The sequence below is a fragment of the Nesoenas mayeri genome (assembly GCF_963082525.1).
Source record: "Nesoenas mayeri genome assembly, chromosome: Z".
NCBI classification, from domain to species: domain Eukaryota; kingdom Metazoa; phylum Chordata; class Aves; order Columbiformes; family Columbidae; genus Nesoenas; species Nesoenas mayeri.
In genome coordinates this window covers 24,262,190-24,289,196 of record NC_137542.1, presented here as the reverse complement: position 1 = coordinate 24,289,196, position 27,007 = coordinate 24,262,190, and the positions used below count along the sequence as shown (strand labels likewise).

Genomic DNA, 27,007 nt, shown 5'->3' with positions numbered 1-27,007 from the left:
TTGCCAATTCACTGGATATATGAAATGAACTGCTGAGTAAAACATGAAAAAACACATGGCTTTTAGTCTCATTCATTTACTTGAGTGCTTCAGTAAAAGTTGCACTTAGATAAAGACTGAATACTATACTGAGCTGTTGGAAGGCAGAGAATTTACTCAGTGGTAACACATTTTTCCATTTTATGAATGGCTCCAAAAATTCAGGGAGTTTATTACCTTCTCTAATATAAAGGTCTCAAATAAAGACCTAAGAAACAACTGAAACTGACTGTTTTGCCAGTGATATTTTAGCCAAACAACTTTGGATTGTACATAGGAAAGGAGAAGAAAAAAATCTCTTAGAATTACTAAAATTTCCTGGGAATCAACTGTCATTGTTAGAGTTGTAGAGATACATTTCTAGTGCCAGCCCATCTCCTGATACTTCTTGTAAGTGGTGTCCTTTAAAAAGTGTCCTTATATCGAGTTTCTTTTATACTTGTAGGTCACTACATGTATGTGGACTCTGTTTACGTCAAACATTTTCAGGAAGTGGCCCAGCTAATCTCACCAAAAACCACAGCCCCAATGTCTGGCTGCTTGTCTTTTTATTATCAACTTAAGCAGGAGAGTAGCATTGTTTTTACCGTTTACTTGAGAGATACAAGTGGCTTTTATGAAGAGATCTGGAAAACAGAGAGTGCACCAAGTGCGGACTGGGCGCTAGCAGAAGTGGACTTCAACGCGCCGTACCCCATGGAGGTAACGCAGTCATTCCTCTGCAGCCCGGCTACGGCTTCCAGGTTGCATCAGACATCAGTGCGGACTCAGGGCAAGTCAGGAACATGGCAGTGGCCATCCAGTATCTGAAAGGTGGCTATAAAGATGCTGGTGATCTGTTGTTTCCTTGCATAAGAGCAAAGGAGGAATCACTTTGCGTACCGATGCTTGATTTTCAGCGAAGTCAGGAGGTGAAGTTCTTGAATAGAACACCTTTGGAGGTTGTAAAGTCCTACTAATGTGAGGTCTTTCAGTTCCTACTAAATAATGTAAGTGTTCTCTCAGTCACATATTTCTGTGACTTGTAGATCCATTTATGAGGATGCTGAGTATCATAAAATAATGGACGCCTCCTACTGCAGGAGAAAAAATGTAAAAAAATTTGAGATCTATTCTCTACTTTATACAACCCTGCAATTCATTTTTTCTGTGTTTTCAAGACATAGAGTCCAAATTTGGGTCCTAATAGTACAGCAGTCTTTGGATGTAAAAGCCAGCTCTCTGTGGTTACTATAATTAATTTCAAGAATAATAGGAAGAAATTGGACCTTTTTCTTCCCTAGTGTTTACTGAAAAAAAACCCAAACCTTACAAGATTGCAATAAACATTATATATACAAATACATACAGAAAATATAAATAGATATACACACATGTATAAAAATGTGTGTACATATATGTCATATATACATATATATATATACACACCATGGTATCTACATTATATTTTTATATATGTAAAATTTACATTCTTGATCTAATAAACATATAAATACCTTTGAAGACTGGAATGAACAGTGTATATGTATGATACATACACATATGTACTTACTTGTGTAAATATATATATACACATATATGTTTTTTACATATATATGTATTTTATATGTGTGTATATATATACATACTCTCTCCCAAAATGTATATATGCTTCTAATACTAGAATTACAAATAAATCATCTTTCATTCTACTTGCTTTAACTCCACATAAGTTATTTGTTAATTCACTGTAAGCCTGCAGAAAGTATTAGGGGTAACGCTAATTTTCATCAGATGTTGCAAAGACCTTTTATACTGTGTAAAGTAAGTGACCAAGTAATCCATTTGAATTCTAAGACTTCAAATGGTATAGCAAAGAAGATTAGATCAGATAAGATCTCATAATACTGAATGGTAAGTGTATTACTTATTCAGTAAATATGCAAGGGGAAAAACAGTGACAGTGTTATAGATGGAAATTAATTAATGATCACTTAGAGCTGGACATTATTGTGGTTAGTTCTGTGAAAATATCCTCTCAGATCTCAGTGGCATTCATAAAACGATTTGGAATGTTGGAATCTATCTATGCTGGAAGTATCCAGTTGTACCACTGGATGAATGCACAGAATACCCCTCTGTTCAGCAGAGTATCCAACTCTTACCCTCTCAGTTCAAAAAGAATATCCTAGAATTACAAGAAGGAGATGGGGATAATCAGAAGTATGGAGAAGTTAATGAAATAACATCTTTCAGACTGTAAAAAAAATGACTGAAGTAGAATATGGTAGTGGTTCATAAAAATAATGAATGACACAGAAGAGATTAACTATTGCCTTTTGCTGATAATTTACATTGCTGTTCCAAATTCTTAATTACCAGGTAACAGTTTAAAAATAAACCAAAGGGAAGATTTTTTCCTACATCACATCACTGTAGAACTCACTTCCACAGTGTGCTATGGATACCATTATTCTGATCAGTTAAAAAACTGATTAGACAAATTAATGGGAAAGAATCCATCATGAATGCAATATGAGGGAAGAACTGAAAAATTGTCATTGTCTTCAGTTTATTCTGTAGATGATCTCTGTTGGAAACAAGACACTGGCTTAGATGGGCTTCTATTTTACACCAAGAATTTTTATGTAGTCCAACGCTTTTAGAGATCGCTTCATAGAGTTACAATTAAAACCTTTCATATTATTTCTCCAGTTACTTCAAGAGGCTCTTCCTCTTTGTTTCATCTGACTGAAGGAGATTGCTCATGGTTCTTTTACAGCTCTCCTAGTTTGGCTCCCATCCCTAGGCAAGACATCACAGGCATTGCTTTCACCAAACAGGATCTCATTCTGGAATCATTTGTTCTTATATCCTTGTTTTATCCCTGGGGTTGCCTTGTGATTCATCCCTTTTTTTTCAAAGCTTTCCTGCAACTCAGAGCTTTGATACTTAAGATAAATTTTAAGATACTTCCTCAAGAGTTATCGACTGCACTCGACTTACTTGAGGAAATGATGTCCCTTGGGAATGGCTAAGTAGAAATATTGTTTGGTTTTTGTGGTAAACAAAACAGAGCAAGAGCTTTTCTCATTCTCCTCTTATTTTTTCAAAGGAAGTCTTTCCCGCCAGCTGATGCCAAGGCATGGGTTTCAGTGTCTAAGGATGTTTACAGAAGACAGTAAAACTTAGAATTATAGCAGCAGAATAATCCACACAGTTCATTTTTAGCTCTTGAATCCAGGTAGATTCTAGATACAGTAGTAATTAGACAGTAATTATTTGGAGTTATAGTCCATATAGACTGATGACTCTGAATACTGGCTTTGTATGCTGCCATGACAGTAGCCTTACTGCAAGTTTAAGATTTGTACTTCATGAAGCACCAGAAGAGCTATGTTCCCCTTGATTTTTCCTTGACCTTGTGAGTGGGCAAAGATCAGGTGCCAGGATCAGCCTCTGATTTATATTCCTAATGAGTGATGTAATTTAATTTTTCCCAACATCTGCAGTGCTGTCTGGGACATCCAGTCAGAATTCTGTAATAGGAAGACATGTATCAGAATTATTGTTGTGTATATGGTAGATAAATAACAAACTATTACCATTTTCAGGTAATATTTGAAGTTGCTTTCAATAGTGCCAAGGGAGGTTACGTTGCCCTTGATGACATTTCTTTCTCTCCGGTTTACTGCAGCAATCAGACAGGTATGAGTTCTTACTGCTGTTTACCTTCCTTGTTTTCCCTCTTGGTTTTTCTCCTCTGAACAGTCTGTCAATACTTGCAATATTTGGTAGTGATGTGCAGATGCTGCCTTATCAGCTGACCAGCACCATTGAACTCCTCTTTCTCCTAGCGACAAAACAGCAGATAAACATTAATGCCATTCATTTTATCCAGAAACCAGTCCTTAATGCTTCCTCTCCGAAGACATGGCCTCAGGGATCCCCAGCTGTATTTTGTATCATCCCAGCTTTTGAACAAATTACAACTTGCAGGCCTATCGCAGAAAGAGAGGGAAATTTCCTCGGGTGTGACAGTAGGAGGAAGAAAATGTCCTGGGCTTTTCATTATTGCTGATAAAGGGAATGTCGTCTTCTGTGCTACATGCCCTGAGGTGTTTGTCAGAGCCAAAAGGGAGCCTTGCCGTCCTGTCTTTAATCTTCTGGGGGTTATTATTTATCTCAGAGTGGTGTATTGGTCAGGTTTTTATTAGGTTTTCACAGCAGAAAAAGTCAGCTGAGTCTGTGAGATAGTGGTAGAGGCACTTGGGACCAAGGACTTTGTCGTTTGTGAATGCAGCCTCTTAAGTAGCTGTGTGCTGGTTGCTTGGGTTTTACTGTAGCGCTAAGCAATAGTCAAAGGCAGATTGGATTGGTGGTTTCCCACTGAGCCCATCCATTCTTTCAGTCACAAGTTTGAATTTTTGGCTAATGTTCTGAAGTGATCATGGAATTTTTTTTTTCCCTTTTTATCTGCTTGAAGTCTCTGCTAGCTTTACTTGCATCACTCAAGTATCAATAGGAGGTAGATTCCATATGTGTTATTAATCCACCACTCTTGACTGAGTAAATCTAGTTGTTTCATTAACTCTTAAATGTCTGTTCTTTTTTTGTTTTATTTTGCAACAAAAATCCTGAGTAATGTTTGCACTATGCCATGGATTGGGGCTATGTGCTCATCTGTGTGCTCATTTTGATTATCAGATGCTTAGACGAGTTGAAGTATGGGATAAATTTTATAGTATTTTCCGCCCCAACCCTGATTTAGTCATGCTGTCACAGCCCAAGTTCAGGTCTACTCTGATTGTTAAATTTGATAGATTCAGGTAGAGCTTTGCCTACAAACTCTGATTTTGAAGTTTTGGGGACTTTTTTTTCCTGTTTGAGAAATGAATGCCAACCATTTGCTTTGTATTCTGTTGAAATACAATAAAGCTGGCTAATCCTTCAGACTTATGTCCTATTTCCATCTTCAGTTGTCTTGAGTAGAGATGTTAAAAAGCGAAAGATCTTCATTCTCCTTGTATTCAGCCATAGCAGTGTGTATAGCAGTATCAAGTTTTTTCCTTATTTTTCTGAAAAAAAAAAATTTTGATCAACAAAGGCCTCATCGTTAGCCAAAGGGAGGGAAAGTGTACCAGAGTATTAAACTTCACCAAAGGATAAATCAGAAGATGAGTTCAATGCTGCACAGACCTGCTGGTGCTCCAGCTGTCATTAACTAGAAAAGCAGCAGGGGAGGCACAGAGCTCCCTTCTTTTTCTCTGTAGGCAAAGACACATGGGCACTGCTTAGATCAGGCTTACCTGAGGCTGAAAAGGCTGCAGGCATCTCTCTAAAGCCAAAGTCGTGCTTCTGAAGCTGATCTCCTGTGTCCCTGCCCTTGCTGTGAAGTCCCTCTAGGCCTCTGTACAGAACAGTCATGCGTGCTGCCACAGAGTGATGCTCACAGAGCCCTGACTCCTGATGTTGCCAAAATTGCAAGGTGGCTTTGGGTTGTGCCCCTCCTTATGCCAGCATTTGGTACAAGTGGCTGATGAGGTTTGTAAAGAAGTAGGAATGTTTTACCTAAAGGCATAGGTCCAGAGGTCAGTAGCCATGAGGTGGTGTATGAAACAAACGCTTATGTACTTAGAGCGTGCATATGCATACACATTTTATGACTAGAAAAGCGTTTTTTAAAAAGTGGTCTTTAAAAGAATATTAAATGTTGATGTTAGAAAGCTGTCCCTGTGGAAACTGAGATGAAAATATGACATCCATGCACACATGTGTGCACACGCACACTCATTTTGTCCAAAAACCTTTTGAATGAAGGAGCAGGATGAAAACAGATGGTCTGAATGTCTCTGTGCATTATGTCCTGAATGAGGAATCTTCACTTCGTATCTGTAGCTTGTGTATAGGAGCTGTGACGGAGGTTTCTTCCTGGCTCCAGGAAAAATATAAGAAAATAACACCCACCTCAGTTAGAAAATTGATAGCTTGATATCACTGTGAATTTGCACTCTACATATGTACCATCTTTGCACATCTTCATCTTCTTTAATGTGAAAAGTACACTTTGTCATCTTTGTGCTTCAAATTCCTATGCTTATTATACAGTGCTCTTCCTAACAGAACACATGCATTTATCTTTCAGGAACTCTTTTCAATCCTGCTGAGGCAGGCTGCAATTTTGAGGAAGATCTATGTAACTTTTACCAGGATCACAAAGACGGCCCAGGATGGAGCAGAGTGAAAGTGAAGCGTAACGTGTATAGAGCAGGAGATCACACTACTGGGTTTGGTAAATCAAAACTGCTTTTCACTAGGAGAGTCAAACTGGATATAAAGGTTAACCTGTTGTATAATTGTTCATTCTTTTAAATAATGTAATTAGCACACTGATTCGTTTTCCTCACTGTGGCTCCCTGCCATTAGAAATCAGTGTATAACGCTCAGTCCTAGTGGGACTCTGGCTGTGCCTCCCACATATAAAGGAGGAAGGTTGCCTATTGAATAGTCATGCAGGGCCATAAATCAGAGTATCTTCACTATACTGATCTGTAGTCACTGAGGGGATGATTCCACAAAAGTATGCAAGCCAATATAATAATAGCTTATTGCATTGCTTTTCATATAGAGGAATGGTGGGGTCTTAGTCTTCCAGGTTTAGGATAGTTGCCATTTTTAAGGGAAAACTGTGAAATGTTGCGTAGTAAAGCAACATTAGTGAAAGGTCTGCTAATAACTTCTGAAACTATACATCTCTTGGTGTAGGGTATTCATGGTTCTTAATCCTATGTGCTAAAGTCTCACCCCTTTACACTTGGGGTAGGGAATAATAGGCTTTGTGCCCCATCCTTCCTTCTTCGATGTCAGAGCAGTACCCTTGATAGAGCCAGGATTCCAGAGAGGCCAGCAGGCCAGAGAATCTTTCAATGTAAATTGGAAATATGCTTGTTTTTGGTAACTTAGCCATGTGCCATTTTAGCTTGAAGTAGCCGTGATGTTTATAGAAAAACTCTTATTTCCTTTCAAACAGTATGATAATCTGTTTCCTGCCAGCAGAATCTGTTTTTGTAACTGAAGTCTGATGCAGTAAGGGAAGCTGCTGTAACAGCAAATCAGCTGTGCTAATTGTGTATTAGAAATACTCCATAATTGTGCTGTCTTGCAGGTTATTACTTGTTGGCGAACACGAAGTTTACATCACAGCCTGGGTATATTGGACGTCTGTACGGCCCGACCCTTCCAGGAAACATGCAGTTTTGTCTGCGTTTTTATTATGCCTTATATGGGTTTTTCAAAATGAGTGGCACTCTTGCTGTTTATATCTTTGAGGAGAATCATGTCGTTCAAGAGAAAATCTGGTCTGTCTTGGACTCTCCAAAAGGAGTTTGGACTCAAGCTGAAATCTCGTTCAAAAAGCCTATGCCTTGCAAGGTAAGAGCCAACGCTTCAAAACTGCCGAATTCTTGATGGAGATTTTCCTTATCTTCTCCTCCCAGAGTTCTGTGTTATCCAGGGGCTAACCCTAAGTGAGCCATACCAGCAAAGTGAAATAGAGTTCCCCAGGTAGTACAGTAGCGAGTACAGTATTTCTTTGCAGCCTGGCTCCCATGGGAGCCCAGATAAAGGAGCTTCATACCAGGAACACGGTTGCCCTGGTGTCCTCTACTTTCGTTGCAGTATTTGTGGAGATTTCACTTGAGGAGCTCTAACTAGAGCCAGTTGTGTCTTGGTTTCTCAGCAGGCTTCACGTTCACTCATTTTTCATGTTTCTTTCCTATGTGATTCTCATCACCATACTCAATTACAGATTTTTAATTAATCTGGAACATCAGTGCTGGTAAGTTCTGGCTAAAATGGGGAGATGATACTACTTTCCTAAACTCAACCACTGAGTTAAAATATGAAAGCAGAAATCTGTGTAATTTAGAGCAATGGTCTTGAAGTATTTGCAATGTCTGATTTGAGGGGTCACTTTGTTATCTCAGCAAGTTAATAAGAATAACAGAATGTTTCACATCACCTCTTGAGTAAGTCCTCAAGCTGCTGTTATTCCTCATCTCCACCCATTTTCAAAGACTGACTTTTACACAAATTTTTGTAGTTGCTGCTTCTGCCGTTATCCCGACTTCTGTAATGGGTTTTTACCATCTGTGGGTCACCTAAGAAGGACCAGATGGATCACTACCGGATGACCCAGAGATGAAGCCAGCTTTTTTTCAGAGTGTGACAGTACTATGAATATATGAATGAAAACTTGTCTTGTAACTCCAGTATTTCTAAATTCTAGACAAACTTCTTAGGCAGTTTCCCCACTCTAAAGCAATTATTGAAATGGTGGTAGTTATTGAGTTTAACTTTTCCTGAATTAAAAAAAAAAAGTGTTTTTTTCAAAGTATATACACTATAGAAGAATATGTTCATAAAAAAAATGTTGCCTAACTGTGTTCAAAGGGAGATTTATACTGAAAATATCAGTCCTAATCATTGGCTAGTGTTTTCTCTCAGAGATCTAATACTTTAAAAAATTGATGGAATTTTTATGTATATATTTTTATGCATAAAAGAGAGTAGAATTTCTAGTTTATTTTCAAACCTTTTTTACTGCCCAGTAAGTGCATGATAGAAAAGTTTCTCATAGTATCATCCCAAAATATTTGCATAGAAGTGTTTTTCTCTTTTTTTTTTTAAATCATAGAAAGGTATTGGTTAAAAAGGCATGTTTATAGCATACTTTTGCCATGTCCTGTTTATGTATTACTTATTACTTCCAGAAAGGTTCAGTAGCTTGTGAAGCCTAATGCACTGTATGAGTAGTGATGACAGCTGAGCATGACTGTTAAAAATGGTTTATAGCCTTGGAGGTGGCAGCTTTTTTAGCATCTGACATTTACATGGAAAATCTTTTCCAAAATGAATTTATGAAGATCTATTTTTATGTTTTCCTAGAAAGTATTATGTCTAAAACACTTGTGAAGAAGCTTGCCTGGGATGGAAAGCTTTTCATGAACTGTAGCTTTTATTTCTGCAGTTACCAGTCTGTCTGTAGGCAGGAGCAGATGGGGAGAGCAGCAAAGGGGATAATAAAGAAGTCAAGGGAATATCCTCACTGCTTCTGAGCCTGATGGTCTGCAGGAGGGAAGAAACCCCATGGTCTGCAGCAGGAGGGCCTGTTGGCCTCTGGCAATTCTCAAAAACCTTCAGTGAATCCTTCAAGTCTTGTGATGGGAAAGCCTCCTTTCCCATGGAAACAAGTTGCAAAATGTTTCTGCGGAGGAGGCATTCCTCAAATATCACAAAAAAGTGAGGTTTATTGAGCTTTAGAAAACACAGCATGTGTTCATCATATCATAATTCACAGAATCACAGAACAGTTGGTGTTGGAAGGGACTTCTAGTCCAACCCACCTGCTAAAGCAGGGTCACCTGGAGCAGATCACACAGAAATGTGTCCAGGTGGGTTTTGAATGTCTCCAGAGAAGGAGACTCCGCAACCTCTCTGGGCAGCCTGTTCCAGTGTTCTGTCACCCTCAAAGTAAAGAAGTTTCTTCTCATATTCAGATGGAACCTTCTATGCTTCAGTCTGTGCCCGTTGCCCCTCATCCCGTCGCTGGGCACCACTGAAAAGAGTCTGGTCCAATCCTCTTGACACCCACCCTTGAGATATTTATAAACATTGATGAGATCCCCTCTCAGCCTTCTCCTCTCCAGGCTGAACAGACCCATCTCTTTCAGTCTCTTCTCATAAGAAAGGTGCTCTGGGCCCCTAATCATCTTTGTAGCCCGCTGCTGGACTCCTTCCAGTAATTCCTTGTCCTTAAATTGCGGAGCCCAGAACTGCACACAGTACTCCAGATGTGGCCTCACCAGGGCAGAGCAGAGGGGCAGGATAACCTCCCTGAACCTGCTGGTCACAATCTTAATGCACTCCAGGATACCGTTGGCCTTCTTGGCCATAAGGGCACATTGTTGACTCATGGTCAACCTGTTGTCCACCATAACTCCGAAGTCCCTCTCCACAATGCTGCTTTCCAGCAGGTCCACCCTTAACCTGTACTGGTGCCTGGGATTATTCCTCCCCAGGTGCAGGACCCTACACTTGCCCTTATTGAACTTCATGAAGTTCTTCTCTGCCCAGTCCTCCAGCCTGTCCAGGTCTCACTGAATGGCAGAACTGCCTTCTGGTGTGTCAGCCCTTCCTCCCATTTTGGTATCATTAGCAAACTTGCAGAGGGTGCAAGTCTCTTCATCCAGGTCATTGATGAAGAGGTTGAACAGGACTGGACCCCGTACTGACCCCAGGGGAACCCCACTAACTACAGGCCTCCAACCAGACTCTGCACCGTTCATCACAACCCTTTGAGCTCTGCCATCCAGCCAGTTTGTGACCCATCTCACTGTGCGTTCATCCAGCCCACACTTCCTGAGTTTGCCTATGAGGATGTTGTGAGAGACGTTGTCAAAAGCCTTGCTGAAGTCAAGGCAGACAATGTCCATGGCTCTTCCCTCATCTACCCAGCCAGTCATACCATCATAGAAGGCTATCAGGTTGGTCAAACATGATTTCCCCTTGGTGAATCCATGCTGACTACTCCTGATAACCTTCTTTTCCTCCACATGCTTGGAGATGACATCCAGAATGAGCTGTTCCATCACCTGGTGGAGGTGAGGCTAACTGGCCTGTAGTTTCCTGGGTCAACTTTCTTGCCCTTTTTGAAGACTGGAGTGACACTGGCTTTCTTCCAGTCCTCAGGCACCTCTCCTGTTCTCCATGACTTTTCAAAGATGATGGAGAGCGACTTTGCAACAACATCTGCCAGCTCTCTCAGCATTCATGGGTGCATCTATCGGGGTCCATGGGTTTGTGGATGCTCAGTTTGCCTCAACAATCTCTAACCCGGTCCTCCTCAACTAAAGTAAAGTCGTCCTTTTGCCAGGCTTTCTCTCCTACCTCCAGGGTCTGGGATTCCTGAGGGCCTGTCTTAGTGGTAAAGACAGAAGCAAGGGAGGCATTCAGTAACTCTGCATTCTTTGTATCATCCATCAACAGGACACCCACCTCAGTCAGCAGCAGACCTACGTTTTCCCCAACCTTCCTTTTGCTGCTGATATACTTGAAGAAGCCCTTCTCATTGTCCTTGTCATCCCTGGCTAGATTTAATTCCAAGCATAGCTTGGCCTTCCTCACCACATGCCTGCAAACTCGTAACAGCCACCTTATATTCCTCCCAGGTGGTCTGTCCCTTTTTCCACATTACATAAACATGCTGCTTCCACCCAGGTTTTGACAGGAGCTCCTTACTCATACATGCTGGCCTCCTGCTCCCTTTATTTGATTTCTTGCCCATAGGGATGTATCAGTATTGAGCCTGGAGGACGTGAGGTTTGAACAGTAACCAGCTCTCTTGGAACCCTCTACCTTCTTGAGCCCTAACTCATGGGATTCTTCCAAGCAGGACCTTTGAAGAGGCCAAGATTTTTCTTGCTCAAGTCCATGGTTTTAGTCCTATTTATTGCTCTCTTTCTCCTGAACTCCACCATCTCATGGTCGCTGCAGCCAAGGCTGCCCCCAGCCCTTACATCTCCAAACAGTTCTTGGTTTGTTAAGACAAGGTCCAGCAGCACACCTCTCCTTGTTGGCTCCTCTACCTCCTGGGTCAAGAAGTTGTCATCAATGATCTGTAGTAACACAGACACCCCTTATCCTATATCGGGGAGGTGGGGGTGAAGTTCTACCTTAGCCTTGGTTTAAACCTATTTCTTCACACTGTCTTTTCTCCTGGACTGGAAGATTGAATTAGATTTAGAATAGGGATTGAGTTGCAGTTTTGTATAGATAGTAGATGCCATTGGTACATAATAAATCATGCACAAGGCTCCAATGTGCTGAACTTTGTATAACAATTTCATGGTTTTCATGAAGTCTGTGTACATCTATACACCATCAGTTTGTAAACTTTAGACAAATATTATATGGAAGACAGTGTTCTGAAGCACGTTAATATGGAAAAGTCTATCAAGACGAGTTTAGAGCTAAGAAGGTAGCATACAAAATACAAGCGATGACAAAGTTTAAGCATGTTTCTGCTTTCTGTAAGGCAAGAGTGAAAAACTGGTGTAGTTACATGTTGTCTGCTTGTGACATTCACAGGCAGTCTTGAATGTAGTTGCACCTGATTGAAAATAACCCGATCCTGGCTTTTCCTTGCAATCTCATGCCCAATTCTACAACCATAATGCTTTAAAAAGTCCTTTCATGCTTTATTTTGTTTGTTTCCTCTTTTCTAAGCCAACAGAAGGAAAATGAAGGAGCATTGTGTGGCATCATATAAACACTTAGGTTAGTTATCTACAAAGATGTGTCTTTCTAGGACGAAGTGAAATAGCTGACCAGGAACACTTCAATGGTCATCTTCGGAGCAGGCCAGCAGTGGAAGTGCATCAAAGTATGGTTTGCCTGACAGCAAGGAGTGGTTGGAACCAGCAAGTCAGTGGATTAAACTTCAGGCTCTGGAGGGACTGACAGTGTAGAGAAATATGAGAGAAGAAAGCTCAGTGAAGCTTTACCTCTCTCGTCCTGTCTCCTCCAGTATGTCCGTGTGTGTCTTGCCTCCTTCTTGATGCAGCTTTGTCTTATCTGTCTTCCCTGCAGGCAGCAACCCCCTATATTCCCCATCATACTCCTGGCTTCTCAGCTCTGGACAGTCCATTTTTTTTCCCTCTAATCCTGTCCACGTCCCCATCTGTGTGCCCAGCTTGTCCTAGTTTTTGCAAATTTTAGTTTTTCCAACACTAACGACTTGACAGAAAGCACAGTTCTGGCACAAAGACCAAACCCTGGCACTTTTCATGCTCCTACTTCAAAGCCTAAGAATACCCAGGCTTTTCAAAGAATTTTTTAAATAGGGGCAAAATAATTTTTTTTTTTTCCTAGCCTTTTTCTCAGAAATGATGGAACTGTTTTTGCTTGAATCTTCCAAAACAAGCCTGAAGCAAGGACCCAGCATGGAAAGTCTGAGCTGAAATCATTGTGTCTTGGCACTGTTATAAGCAAGTGAATAACAGTCTTTTCATGGAGTGAGGTGGTCTCAAAATAAAATGAGGCTACCACCTTTCCTCTAACACAGATGTAGTGGCTGATGTGCCCATCTGAGATGCATCATGTCTAGACTTGGATGATAAGAAGTTGTAGGCATGCACAGTAGTTTGGCTGGTCAAGTTCTTGGTTACTAGGTGTGACTTGTAGGTTGGGTCAGCGCCTGTGGAAACTGTAAACAGTTTTCTTGCAGTTCCTTCACAGCCAGTGAAGCCAGCAAAGCGTCGTTCACGCTGCTTTGGCTGGGGAGTTCTGAAGGTCGTAATAATTTTGCAGCCAGAAAACAATTGTTCCAAGATACCTGATTACCTATGTCCTTCATCTTCTTCTGCTATGAACACTATTCCCAAGGCTTCAAAAACAATACAAAATCTGTCTGATATGTTTTAAATTTGATAACATTTTTTTGCAGCAGGACAATAAAAAGGCTCAGATTTTTTTCATCTCTTGGTCTGTGTAATGGTTTTTACAAGTTCTTTCAGAGTTAGCTAACTGCAGTCTGGCACAGACTGTTGGCTTGAGTTCTGTGAGCAGGAAACATGAAGCTGGCCAACAGTCTTTAATATGACACTTCGAAAATACCACATTGAAAAGGTTAGGTGGATATGATCCAGCCAAGCAAATCATAAACATTTATACATATGTATGTATGTATGTGTACATACTGCAGATATGTAAGCTATATTATGCTAGTTAGAAGGCAGGAAATAAAAAAATTCTAATTTCTCAATTTGTACTTGAGGCACTTTCTCTTTTAGATAGCGTAAGTACCTATGATCATATACAGATGCAGTATTGCTTATACTCTGTAGTGCCCAAAGAATAAGTATGAGAAAGAAGAAATGAATTTTTTAAATCCTGATATTTATTAAAACAAATGAAACTCTTCGTGATTTGTTGTATAAGCCTCTTAAAGGGCAGCATAAAAACCTGCATCTGAAATATGTAGATTTGTTTTATCTGATTGAATGTACTGAAACTGATCTTCCAAGCCATTACATGTCAGGAAAATGTCAGAGCTAACTAAAAGAAAAATTAACATATGGCATATGCAACCTAGAGATGCTCATGTGCACCATGGAGCAAGAATCTGCATTCGAATACGATGGGTGTGTTTGTGTGTATATGCCACCATGGGAAGATATTCCGTTTATGCAACTTCACAAATACCTAGGTTAAAATGAAGGTTTGAGTGCAATTTGGTCTACTTAGATCAGTTCTGTTCATGTCTGCTAGATTCGTTTCACCATTCGGAAGCTGAGGTTTTCAAAAGCAAACATCTCGTGTTTATCCATTCATGCAAGTTTTTGTGATGTTACCTAGTGCTGTAGCGCTTGAATACCTCCCACAGAGTTGAAAAACAAATCTTCAGAACGGTAGCTGGCATCCTAACAGTTCAGCCTACTTCCATCAGACTAGTTGTGGCAGCATTTTTTGGGTTTTCATTCTTTCAGTCTACTTTTCTTCCTCTCTGATGCTTTTTTCCCATCACTCTGTTTCCTTGAGTTCATCTGTTTGTTTTCACCCATCCTCCATAGCTAATTTTAGTTGCAGTTGTGAGAAAGCTAAATCAAATGACTGCGTGTTACACTACAATATTTACATGTTTTTAAACAAACAAAAGGGAGAACTTTTTTGGGGAATGACTAAACACTGAAATCCTTTGCTGCAGGATGCTGTGGAGGCCAATAGTACACATGCATTTAAGAAGGGATTAACCAAATTAATAGAAAATAGACCTCACAGTGACTGTAAACACAGCGGTACAGGTGTGATCTTCAGTTCAGGAAGTTTTTCAGCTCTCTGGGGGCTGCACATAATGACACAAATAGCTTTATTGTTTACTTGTTTCTTGTACTGTTTACTCTAAACAACTGTTATCACCCCTCCACTTTCCTAGGGCTCAATAGGAGGGATTTTGGACCTTTATTCTCACATCATCATTGTGACGATGCTCAATATTAAATTATTCTAGCATTTCTTTTTGCTGCTGAGAAATTTGTGTCTTCCACTCATCTACCAAAGTCATAGGTAAATGACTAAAGCAATCTTGGATATATGATGAAGTACTAGATCCCTGTGATCAAGTCACTAGTGTAAAGGACACAGTTCTCCAGTCAGGTATCGAGTGGAAGAAAGCAGACATCCTAGTCCTCTTCTCTTCTTCTTCCTCCTCTGAAAAACCTTTGTGTCAAATAAAGGAGCTTTTTGGTACTATTTTGTCACAACCCTTGATCAGTCTTCCCACAATATGGTATGCAACCTAAAGATGTTGGAATGAGCTGCAGTTTCATAGCATGTCCCTTCTGTCCTTCCTTCTCTCACCTCTAAAACAGATTTATTGAAGAGCAGTCACTGGAAATGCCTATTTAACATACGAACATTAGGGTCTGTAAACAGTAGGATTACTGCTTGCAAAATGTGTACCCCACTGTCTGTGGTGGTTAATATATAGTTATGGAAACAACATACAGTAAACTGTAAAAATTGTTGAGGTTAGAAAGCGTTACCTCAGTGGCCTGCATCTTCACAGTAGCTAAGCAAGGAGATATGTTGCATAGAATATTACATACCTCCTTTTGGTATCTGTGAGAGTTAACTGACATTTACTTTTTTTTTTGCTCAAGTTTTGTTTTGGGTACTTAATCTTGTGATATTATGAGGCCTCATCATCTGACAGGCCTCCCCAGTCTAAAGGCAAGAATGTTTCCCTCTTATAAAAAGAGACACAGAAACTGTTTCTCTAAGAGGATAGAGCCATAATGGCAGATTTCTGGAAATCTAGTAGGACCCTGGGGGACAGCTGGGGATATTGGTGGTGTGTATACATTTCTGTGCAGGCAGTGTTCCCTACTAGGCAGTGCAATCCAGTTAAATATAGATGTGGCATTAACAACCTGTGGCCCTAGGTTGTTCTTTGTGTTTCTCTTTCATTGTTTCTGCAACCCATTTGGCCTTGGACAGGAAAGATTTTCAAAAACATTTGTTCAAATGTCACAAGCTTATTACCAATGTTATCCAATTATTTATGTAGAAGCTTTCATAATCCATTACTTTTCCCATAGAAGCATATTGTATTTACATGACAAGAAACTGGACTTGCCTGGCGAGTGCCATTTTAAATCAGTTTCTTCTCAATGACAGAAGCTTGCAGACATTCTAATTTTGGCTTAATAGCTTACTTGCATTCTTCGTAAATGAACTTCTGACTGTTTAAGCTAGAGAAAAACAAGCCATTTAAAATCTAGTTTAATTAAACTAGTTAAAAGTAATTTGGGCTGCACTGATAATGTTTGTATCAAACAGCCCTGGGACAATGAGAATGGTTCTCCCATTGCCTGTGCCAGTGATGGGTCCCTGACTTACATGCTTATATGGTTGTGCACAAGCATAACTGACTGAAAAGTCAGGCTCTCTGTTTTGGGAAACTGCTTCTTTGTTTCATGTAGCACTTTTGTTTCTGGTGCTTGAATTATTTTTTCATTTCGTAATACTGAGGTTTGTGTCACTGTATGGAAACTACAATGGTTGCTTCCCACAAAAATCCACCTCAGACTCCACTATAACTGCCTTTCTCCTTTGAGAAGTTGAACCTAAATACACGTCTAAGTGACAGACTGAATTTTGTGTCTACAGTGATGTACAGGATGTCTTTTATACCTAGGAATATTCACTAGGATGGAATTAGGTAAATTACTTTGCTGCAGAGGCATAGCTTGCTTTAAATTCACCAGATTTGGCTGCTGTCACGGTTTTGTTTGGCTGGTCTGGCTCTCTACTTGAACAAGAACTGTATTTTTTAGGATAAACAGGTAGGAAAGAAAATACAAAGAACTCCTAGGGATCTGGGCGCATCTTCTCTCCTTTTCTCCTGTTCTCAGTCCAGCTCCCTCCAAACCGCCTTTTACAAGCTTCCCCATTAGCCCTTCCTTACACTTCTTGACAGAGGTACCCTGCTGCATGTCCTACTCTTTCTTGTCCTCCAAAAGCAAGTGAATTTTGTATGCATACATTTTCAGTCACATCTACTTGTAGAGATGCAGAGTGCCAAGGATGAGAAGTTCCTTCTATCTCACCTTGGTGTCTGCAGCACAACCCAACAACATGTCATGAGAGAAGTGAAACCCTGCTTGCTCTACCAGCTGTTCTCATCTGGTGTTTGTCATTACTGATATAATCCAGGATAAGTGCTAAGAACTAATTATTGATACTTGGAAGCTGCAGGCCAGCAACATTGATTAAGCACTGGAAAATAAACAAACCAGCTTCTAGAAATCGGGGCAATGATTTGAAAAGAAACTATTGCCCTGGCTGTGTCTGTCCTGTTATTGGAAGAAAAAGAGGCATGAGAGGAAAATATGTTTTATTTTTTAGTAACACAGGCAACAACTGCCTGCATTCGATAATGTTTTTAATCTAGCCTCTAAGACCGCCTGCAAGCCCGGGAAGATTTGTTACCTAGTTTGAAACAATTGGTATGTTGTTCATCTGTCACGGTTTATGACAAAGTGTGAGCTGAGCACAAAGAACCCCCTATTCTGTTATCCAAGGCATGAGATAACTTCATAAAAATTTCTTTTGGAAGAACTGACCTAGGAAATATTTTCATTCAAAGCAAGAACAAATGTAAAGCATCATGAGATTAGTCCTATTGAGACTGCGGAAAGGATTTAGAGATCTGACATAGGGTGAAAATGAGTAGCTGAGTAAATCCAAATACAGTTTGGTAGCTAAAGTTCAAATAGTCAAAGGTGTCCCGTTATGACAAAAAAGGACATTTAGGACAAAAGAAGAGTGAATAAATTTGACCTGTGAGTAAAAATGTGTTCTACCTACCTAGTGCTTAAATCTAAATCAAGAATATAACAACAAAATAAGCCGAGGAGACAATGAACAATTTCTGTACAGAGGCTATAGCTAGTACTGGAAACTCCACATTGCCAAGCACAAGTGCCACCACCCTGCCCCTGTGCAATTACAAAGTCTGCTCATGGCAAAGTGTCACTCAACACCACAAAAAGCAAGTGGAGAATTAGTAACACTGCAGTGACACATGACAAAGCCGAACAAGCTTACAAGTGTCACTGAAACAGATCAACCCTTTATGGTACAAAGGCGACCGGTTCAGTGGCCTTTGAGAGACCAACAGTTATTGTTGTGATGCTTTTGAAATGGAGGGCTTTCTGCAGGATCCAGTGGGTAATTACATACCTTGTATGGAACAAATTATTGCAATTTAAGAATAAAGAACTTGATCCTGCTCCCAATGATGTCAATAGGAAAGCATGACTTACAACATGAGTCCAGAGTGTAGAAATGTTGTTTCACAAATGAGGACTGACCTCACCCTTTCATATGTGGTTTTCTGAAGATTCTTGGGTTTGGGACTATAGTATGTCTTTAGTTTATTACAAATGTTCACCAGAATGCATTTATTAAAAGTCTGGTGAATGACGTCCACCCAACGTCAGTATTCTTGATTTCAAGAGATGCTACCATTTTTTAATAGATTATGCGTGTTTCTTGGTAATGAATGAGCTTACAAAGTAGGAAACAATTTTTGTCCTGTTAAACCTTAAGGCCAATGGAGCAGCTTTACAGGTTAAAAAACCAAACCAATCCGAACCAAACAAAGCCCAACAGCTAGCTTTATGCCACTATACGCTGGGCAGTTGTGCATGCTGTGCAGGGGCACTTCCCAAGCCCACACCTGTAACGGTGTGTTAACACAGATAGTTGCTCTTATTGGGATTGGTAGCACTGAATCAGAATAGAAAATGGTTTTGCAAATGTCTCCATCCTTGGCAGCATAACCTATGCGTGCTTTAAGGATTGAAGTGATATCCCAGGCTGTTTTATAGGCAGATGGGTAAATAAATGCTACATAGCAAAGCAATCTGTTAAATAATGCATTAATGACTTTTAACAAGCTTTTGGTATCATGAAACTGTCAGTCAGCATTTAAACTCAAATATGTAACTTGAGGTGTTTAAAGTTGTTGCAGAGTGTTAAACCATTAGAAGTGACACTCATCCATCTCCAGTCACTACCTCAGACCTCATCACAAAGGAATTGTTTTGAAAAGTTCCTCCCAAATTATGGTCATAACCCCAGTGGTCATACAGATGGTTTGCAGTAGTTAGGGAAATAAAACTGCCAGCAGTATTTTCACAAAATAAACCTTATTGTGTCTTCTGTAATTCCAATAGATCTGTGTCAACCTTGGGAGAAAGGCAACTGGGAATCTCACAGTTTCTTTACATTTTATTCTGTGATCTCATGAGTGACATATATTTTCCATGGCAGAATTAATGTGTAGTCAATTAAAACATGTTGGACACTATTGTTAATCTTCACAAACCCAGATGAACACTGTGAGTGATGTGAATAATGAACACCAGCCTCCTGCTCTATGATATCACAACCTTGTGTCATTTCTGAATAATCTCATTTTATGCAGTAGTTTCATCTCATGTCTATTGTTCTTTGATTTTTGCCACTACCATTTCTCTTGGCCACCACTATGCATTACTCTCAAATTTATTTTTCCGTGGATAAAACCTCCTGGTTGTAAGGATAAGACATTTGAGCTGTTCATGTTGTTTTTTCGGGGGGGAAAAAACCACAACAGCCTCAGTGAGTCATGTTTGCTTATACACTAGAACATATACACACTCCTAAAAAAACGGAAGCTACATACAGAGATACATCATTTGCCTGTAAAAGTGAGAAAACACTTTCTGTTGAATGAAAACATACATCTAAACCCAGCTGTATTTGAAATTTCATTCACTGGCAGTATTAGTATGTGCCAAGCCAAAGTGGATTCATTATTTCTGTTCTGTAGATGTAAAAATTACTAGTGCGTTTGTAAAACCCTAAAATTTCAGGATCTTAACAGTGCCAGCTTTTGCTAGATACCTGAAACTTTATTCATGCATTGCAGGTTGTCTTTGTCAGCTGGTGTAAAAGCTTCTGGGATTGTGGGCTTGTGGCACTGGATGATGTATCACTGAGCCTGGGAAGCTGCCAGGCTGCTGGTAAGACCGTGAATATTTGTTGTCCAACAGCTGTTACCCTTTTTAGTAGGAGATCATCGCATACCTTCATTTTCCAAGCCTAGCATACAGCTTCCCTCATCCCACTGTGGTTTCTTTTCTTTTTCCAATTACTATTGCATAAGTCTTATTTTTGCAATAGCATACATAACAGCAAGGACTAGCTTTTTTTTTTTTTCACAGGGGTGCCACCTAACTCCTAATTAACTTCACTGACTGGGGTGCGGTTGAATATAGGGGAGTGTTTCTTTGGGGGCATTACAATTTAAAACAAAACAAAACCAAACCCAAAACACTGCAACTGAGGGGAAAGTTGTTTTCAAATGGCTTTCAGGAAACCAGGAGTGGACCCAAAAGCAATATTTTCAAAACACAGCATTACTCTTTTTGGTCCGAAAGTACAGTTGTGCAAGGCCAAGACACAGTCCCTTATCTGAGCTGCAGTTCTTTAATGAAGACAGATAAAACAAGTCTAACTCTTCCTCCAGGAGTGGGAGGAACTGAATGTTTTTGAGCAAGACTTTAACCTCTGACATGCACAGGCGAACATCTCTGAACTCACCCAAACTCCCTCTTCTGGGGCTTTTTGAGATTTGACAATGCAACGATTGTTTCCTAATTTGGAAACCATTCTCATGAGACAGGCACAATCTATTATCCCATTCTTGTTTGGAATAAAGCCATGCCTTTGAAATGGTGATGAGGCTGATCTTCCATGCCATTTATATTCCTGTGTAATGATAACTTTTTAATGACCTCTTTTGATTGGATTTCATGCATTCAGGCGGCTAGCCATTACAGAACAGAGAGAAGTCACATGTATAAAACAAGATGCCATTTTTCTGAAGTGTTTCTGACAGTTGCCTGTCTTGCCTTTCTCTCATCCCCAAGTACTTTGAAAAGGAACCAAAGGTGCACAACTGATACTTGGTTGAATAGTCATACCAGAAGTTGTCGCTGGTGGCAGAAAAAAAAATGCCTGAAAAATGTCCCAGAGCATGTGAGGCACCGAGGCTTCCTCCTTTCCAAAATGTGAAAGCAGCTCAGTGTGTCCACTCCTTAACTACAAATTCAGATTAGAGCGGAAGATCTGACAGAGGCTTCCTGGCAAGCACCCGAATTGTCAACTTTCTCTCATCTGCATCATCTAATAGAACTGAAAAAATGAAAATAGTCCAGTAATTGTGGCTCTGTGGTCTGTTGTATGTGGTGTTAGAATCTGGTGTCAAGGGAACATAAGAGAGCTAAATGTGGCATTTGATTTCAGATCACAAAAACTCCCATTTTTGACAAGACTCATATAATATGCAAGTTATACATGCTGGAGCTCATTAAACTGCTTGGGATGCCACAGCAGTGAAGAAAATTACATTGGTAGAGCCCATTGTGGAGTAACAGCTATGATGAGATAATAAACTCCATGAGATATTTTAAGAAATATTAGTACATATTAGTGAGCCAGACTAGGGCACAGATTTCCCCAAAGCTGTGAAGAAAATGAAATTAGATTTTTGTATATCAGTTTGAAGCCAGCTTTTATAAGCTTGTGAGTACTATAAGTATTGCTAGGTAGATATAAATGATGTCAGCAGGTGAGTGAATGCAATACATTGCTTGTGTAATCTCTCCATATATGGAGAGATTGTCTAATGTATTTGCAGTTTAAATGATGTCCTCTTCTTTTAGATCTATTGCTGCCAAATCCTGGAGAGTGTACTTTTGAAAAAGATGAGTGTGTGTTTACCCAGAAGAAGAGAGGTCGTGGGAGCTGGCACAGGAGGAGGGGTCCAACTCCCACTTCTTACACTGGACCGAAAGGAGACCACACTACTGGGGTAGGTGAGTTAAGCTCAACGTCAAACTTTCAGAACAGAGATTTGTAGTTAATCGAAAATACCTTGAAATTATAACCTTTTATAGAACAGAGATAGTTTTTACTGTTTTGTTCATAGCAGTTATTAATCAAGTGAAGTATACACGTTTCTTAGGGACCCACACATGGTTTTGAGAATGTGATGTTTAATCTGAATTACCTGCAGACCAAGGGTAATTCAGTATTCATGTCCTGAAGTAGCCCTTTACTTTGGGAGAAAAAGGACAGGATGACTCTCCAGACCCCACAAAAAAGCCTTTTTCCAAACCCTATCTTATGTGAGCATTCCCTGAAACTAAAAGGCAAACAAGTGGTTGGGAGCTGTTCTGCTTCAACACCTTCCTCAGAAGAAAGCACGGGTAATAAAAGGGATCCCAAAGCCTGCTCCATGACCTAATTTGTATCATTTAAAGTATTTAGGCAAGCAAGGCCTCCGTTAACATGAGTGAGTGCACACAAAACTGCATCAGAATTGCCCCCACAGTGGAGGCAGCAGCTGGTGACTTCTGGAGATGATGAACGGCACCACTGTGTTGAGTGCTCGTGTTCCTGCAGAGGAGGACCTCAGTAACAACGCCACTGACTTCAGGAAAAGGGATGAAACTGCCCTAAGGCTGTGAAGTGTAAATGCTTACATCTGTTTGAAAAGGCTGTTGGGGCCTTTGGATTTGCCCTCCTTCACAGTGGTTAGTATCCATTTGACATTATCTCCTGGTAAAATTTCTGTAACAGCTGCATCCTGAGCAAGGTATGGAAATTAGCTAGAGAGATGTATTATAAATTCATGGTGTGTGGAACTGTATAGCCAAAATCCTACATGTGGAATTTAGAATGCAGATGGGAATGTTTCTCTCTGGCTTGAAATTTCAGATCACCAAGAAATTATGTTCTTCCATTGTTAATGGTAAACAGGACTGATTCTGGGTAGAAATATGAATAGCCTTCAGATATAAGTTTTAAAGCTAAAACTTCCTCTATGTGTTATGAAATAAAAATGAGAAACATTACTTGTAAATCTGTCCATATTCTGAACAGATCTGTTGGCTAAGTTATCCAAGTGGAAAATGTAGGCGATCTACAAGTCAAGAACATTTTCCAGATGATACCTTTATACTGTGGAATGAATTTCAAAAGGGAATATTGAAATTTTTGTCCCTTTTCCATTTAAAATTTAGATGACATTAGAGTGAATCAGATGACATACTGTAAGTCTTTGTTATCCACACTGTCCAGTTCTTCTTCATCAACTAGACATGTGATAACCAGCTGTAAAATAAATGAGAATTTTTCCTAACTGTTTTTAAAGTTAATTTTAGAAATTTTATTTTAAAATGTGGATGACACTTCTGGAGAGGCATCTGTAGGCCATCTCTGTATTGTCAGGCAGACTCCTCTTTTTCCACAAAATATAATCCAAACCATCACATTAAAGTTGCTAGTTGTTTTGGTGGGTAACTGAAGTCAATTCTGTAAAAGGATTCAACATTCAGGCTTGTTTAATTTTTTTTCCTGGTTATTCCCTAGATAATATGTTTTCCTTTTCCTCTTTAAAATACTCTGTATCCCAGCTCTTGTGTTTCCAAGGTCAATAACCCTCTCCTCTAGTAAGAGCAACACTTTAGAGTTTCTTGCTCAAGAAAAGGAATGGGCTGCTAGAACAATTTTCTTGATTTCTAAGGCAGAAACTGACTTTAGACCTAGTTTTGTTATCTGTAGATCACTGAGTATTCTGAGATCTGAGGCTGATAGCTTGACTTCAGAGCTGGCAAAGCAAGAGAATCGTGTAAACCTCACCTGTGGCAACAATGTTTATTCCTTATTTCACACACCTCATTGCAGCAAGATGTGCTGAGAAATCTGTGTATTTGCATTCACAAAACCAAGAGCTGATCTAGTCTTTCCAAGTTTGTAGTATGATTCAGGCCTTAGAACTAAATGCAAGTTATTTTATTATACTGTAGTATGAGCTGTAGGTTTTGATTTTTAACTCAACAAACTTCACAGCAAACATCAAAATCCTCGCAATGGCTTGCACCAGGTTTGGTATAAATAGTCCTGCAAATTCTCCAACACACTGTACAAAATGATACTGCACCCTTGCTCTCTACTGCTGCTCACCACCAAACTAGAAGCCGGGTTAGAGGGGTCATCTTCAGCATGGGTTTGTGTAGGTACTTGGACTATGAACATCACGAGAGACACTCTGAGAATCCACTGACAGCTCTTGCTGCTCTCAGCTTTAAAGCTGCTGTAAAATCTGAGCTCACTGCCTGCTGGCTGTACATCTCCAGATGCAGAACAGCGGCCACATGCAGCAGATGGGATGTGAGATGCTCCTCAGCCTTCTCACACACCTCAGTTTGCTCCAGTTGGAAATAACCAAATGATGGATTGAGGGAAGGCATTAATTTGCCTGCCACCAATTAATGACTAATTTTTCCACAGATGAGAGTTCATGGCAATCTTTTGTTCATTCATGGATTCTAGAGAGTCTAGTTTTCCTCACGTCTTGACATCTCGATCACAGAAGGAAAAATATTATTGATGTCATATGTGATTTAAAAGAGATATTTCAGTTAATTTGCTTTGTGGATAGCATTAGCTCCAGCCATTGCCTAAACTGTACCCTCAGACATAGATGTAGCTGTCTCTGAAATCCAATTAGTTTACTACTGTCAGAGTGCATTCTTGGCTTAAGAACAGCTATGATTTTTTCTTACTTTATATTCCTTTCTGTTGCTATGTATTTTATCAGATATAAATGGGTTTTTAAGTGTTCTCATGTTAGAATTCACAAATATTACCATTATTACACTACACAATTGTTACAAGATCACAAATATAACAGTCTACAGTGTAAAAATCTTTATCAAAATATCTCCAATCATAGTTTTTTCATATGAGCATGTTGAGCATAATGAGGGAATGTATTCTATGTTGCTATTATTTGCTTGTATATCTTTTTAAGGATACTACATGTATATAGAGGCATCCAACATGGTCTATGGACAGAGAGCATACCTAGTTTCAAGATCACTAAGAGGAACCTCTGGAAAACAGTGCTTGACATTTTTCTATCACATGTATGGAGCTGGGACTGGATTACTAAGTGTTTATCTGAAAAAGGAAGGTGATGATGAAGAGATTCCTTTGTGGAGGAGGACAGGGGAACAAAGCATCTCATGGCTAAGGGGACTGATAGAATATGAAAGTGATAGAAACTACCAGGTAAGAAAAAACAAACCAAAAGCAGTCAAAATGAAATACTGAACTGAATCAAAATTTTGGGTTGTGTTGGGGGGAAAAAAAAAACAACCAAAAAAAGTTAAAACACAGATAGCATTGAATGTACACCTTAACAAGCTGAAGTAACATCTAATTTCTTAAAAATGAAGGTAGGGAGGGAATTATTAAAGACACTAATAGTTTGCAAATATTACAATAGTTCATTAATTCAAAAGGGGTTGGTTTTTTTTTCAGTATTTAGATGTAGCTTTCCCATCATTTCAGTAGTGGTAGTTTTTATTTAGATCACTTGTACCATTTATTTTCCTTCAGCTGTTTAAAGCCATATAGAATTAATGTAACCACTAAGCTGTGACAGAACGTCTGCTGCTTGCAGGATGGTCTTTCTGCGGTGGCGCCAAAGGCAAGGGATGATGCAAAGCCAGAGCTCTGTCTTTGGTGTCCACACTGCTGTCATTTCAGTAATGTCAGAGACAAAGCCTGCTTCAGTTTCTCTGTTAAAGAAGAAACTGAAGTTGCTTTTGACTGAAACAGCATTGAGCACAAAACTGCACTGATCGCTAACCAAAGATGTTGTGTGGGGTTTTTGTAATTGCTTTGCCTTATGAGCCTGGAAATGAATTAGGAAAAAAAAAAAAAGCTTTTTACTGACAAACAAATTCAGCTTCATCAGTAAGACTACAGGCAACACACAGCAACAAATTTGGGCTGAAAACAAGACCAAAATGCTACATCACTAGGGTAATTTATCAGTGGTCTAGAGCATACAGAAATGTCTTAACAAATAATGAGAAGAAATCTGCTTCCTTTGGCGTAGCACACACCCAAATTCTCTGAGCAGGGCAATCAGTTCCCTGGTGGAGCATAGAGGCTCCTTTCCAAAAGGCAGACTTTCAAGACAGCCGAGGTACTTTAATATACTGCGTGGGTATTATTTTTTTTTTTTAATCCTTCCTTGTGCAGGACTCATGAAAAGCTGTATCTTACCTTTACAGATTGTTTTTGAGGCGATCCGTGGTGTGTCGATGAGAAGTGACACTGCTATTGATGATATTCTGTTCCAGGCAGGACCCTGTTTAGGTAAGTTTAAACATACTTTTTTCTCTCAGGAGACACCTGGCGATTCACAGTGCTTTGTGTAATTAGGCAGGTAGTACTTCCTCCTTTGAAACTTTACTGAATGGATCTAAATTTAGTATTATGTTGTTGGGTTAGTGCAGAATTTTCGTTTTCTAATAAGATGCCAGACCATCCTTAGAATCTGGACTATAACAGTAATGATGCAACAACACTTTTTAAAAACTGTATGACAGTCCCACTTAAGTCCAGCATGGTAATTACATTGTGTCTTATGCATTCCTATGTATGATGAAAATACAAATAATTACAGTATTTCCCCGTTCTTTGTCTTCTAGAAGTGGAAGAAATTCAGTTCTCATCAGGCTATCCTGACAACTTAAATGAAATTGAGTATTAAATACAGTCTGCTGAAAGGAATGGAGTGCGTAGAAGATTTGTATGTGAGAAACTGAGCAAACTGCCTGTTTTAAAATATGTTTTAAGTAAATACTGGACTGGTTTGAATGTCCACCGATATATAGGAAGAACTCACAGCACTCATGTTCCTCGCCTTTGCAATGAAATTATTGACTCAGGGCTTCTTAGACTGTTGGGGGATTATTTTTTTTAACACTTTTTTTTCTGTTTTGCATGAGGTAGC

At 39.6% G+C, this 27,007-nt stretch overlaps 1 protein-coding gene across 1 annotated transcript in view; it reads left to right on the top strand.

Moving 5' to 3' along the window:
• MAMDC2 (MAM domain containing 2) overlaps positions 1 to 26,764 on the top strand; it is a gene marked incomplete at both ends in the record, with an annotated part of 62,604 nt that extends 35,840 nt beyond the window's left edge. The window contains 9 exons of the mRNA XM_080362762.1: positions 485 to 741; positions 3,633 to 3,726; positions 6,164 to 6,310; positions 7,184 to 7,449; positions 20,057 to 20,150; positions 21,855 to 22,007; positions 25,010 to 25,269; positions 26,283 to 26,367; positions 26,703 to 26,764. Coding sequence (XP_080218888.1) covers positions 485 to 741; positions 3,633 to 3,726; positions 6,164 to 6,310; positions 7,184 to 7,449; positions 20,057 to 20,150; positions 21,855 to 22,007; positions 25,010 to 25,269; positions 26,283 to 26,367; positions 26,703 to 26,764 — 1,418 coding nt within the window. The remainder of the gene's footprint in view (positions 1 to 484; positions 742 to 3,632; positions 3,727 to 6,163; positions 6,311 to 7,183; positions 7,450 to 20,056; positions 20,151 to 21,854; positions 22,008 to 25,009; positions 25,270 to 26,282; positions 26,368 to 26,702) is intronic.
• Between the last annotated feature and the right edge of the window lie 243 nt (positions 26,765 to 27,007).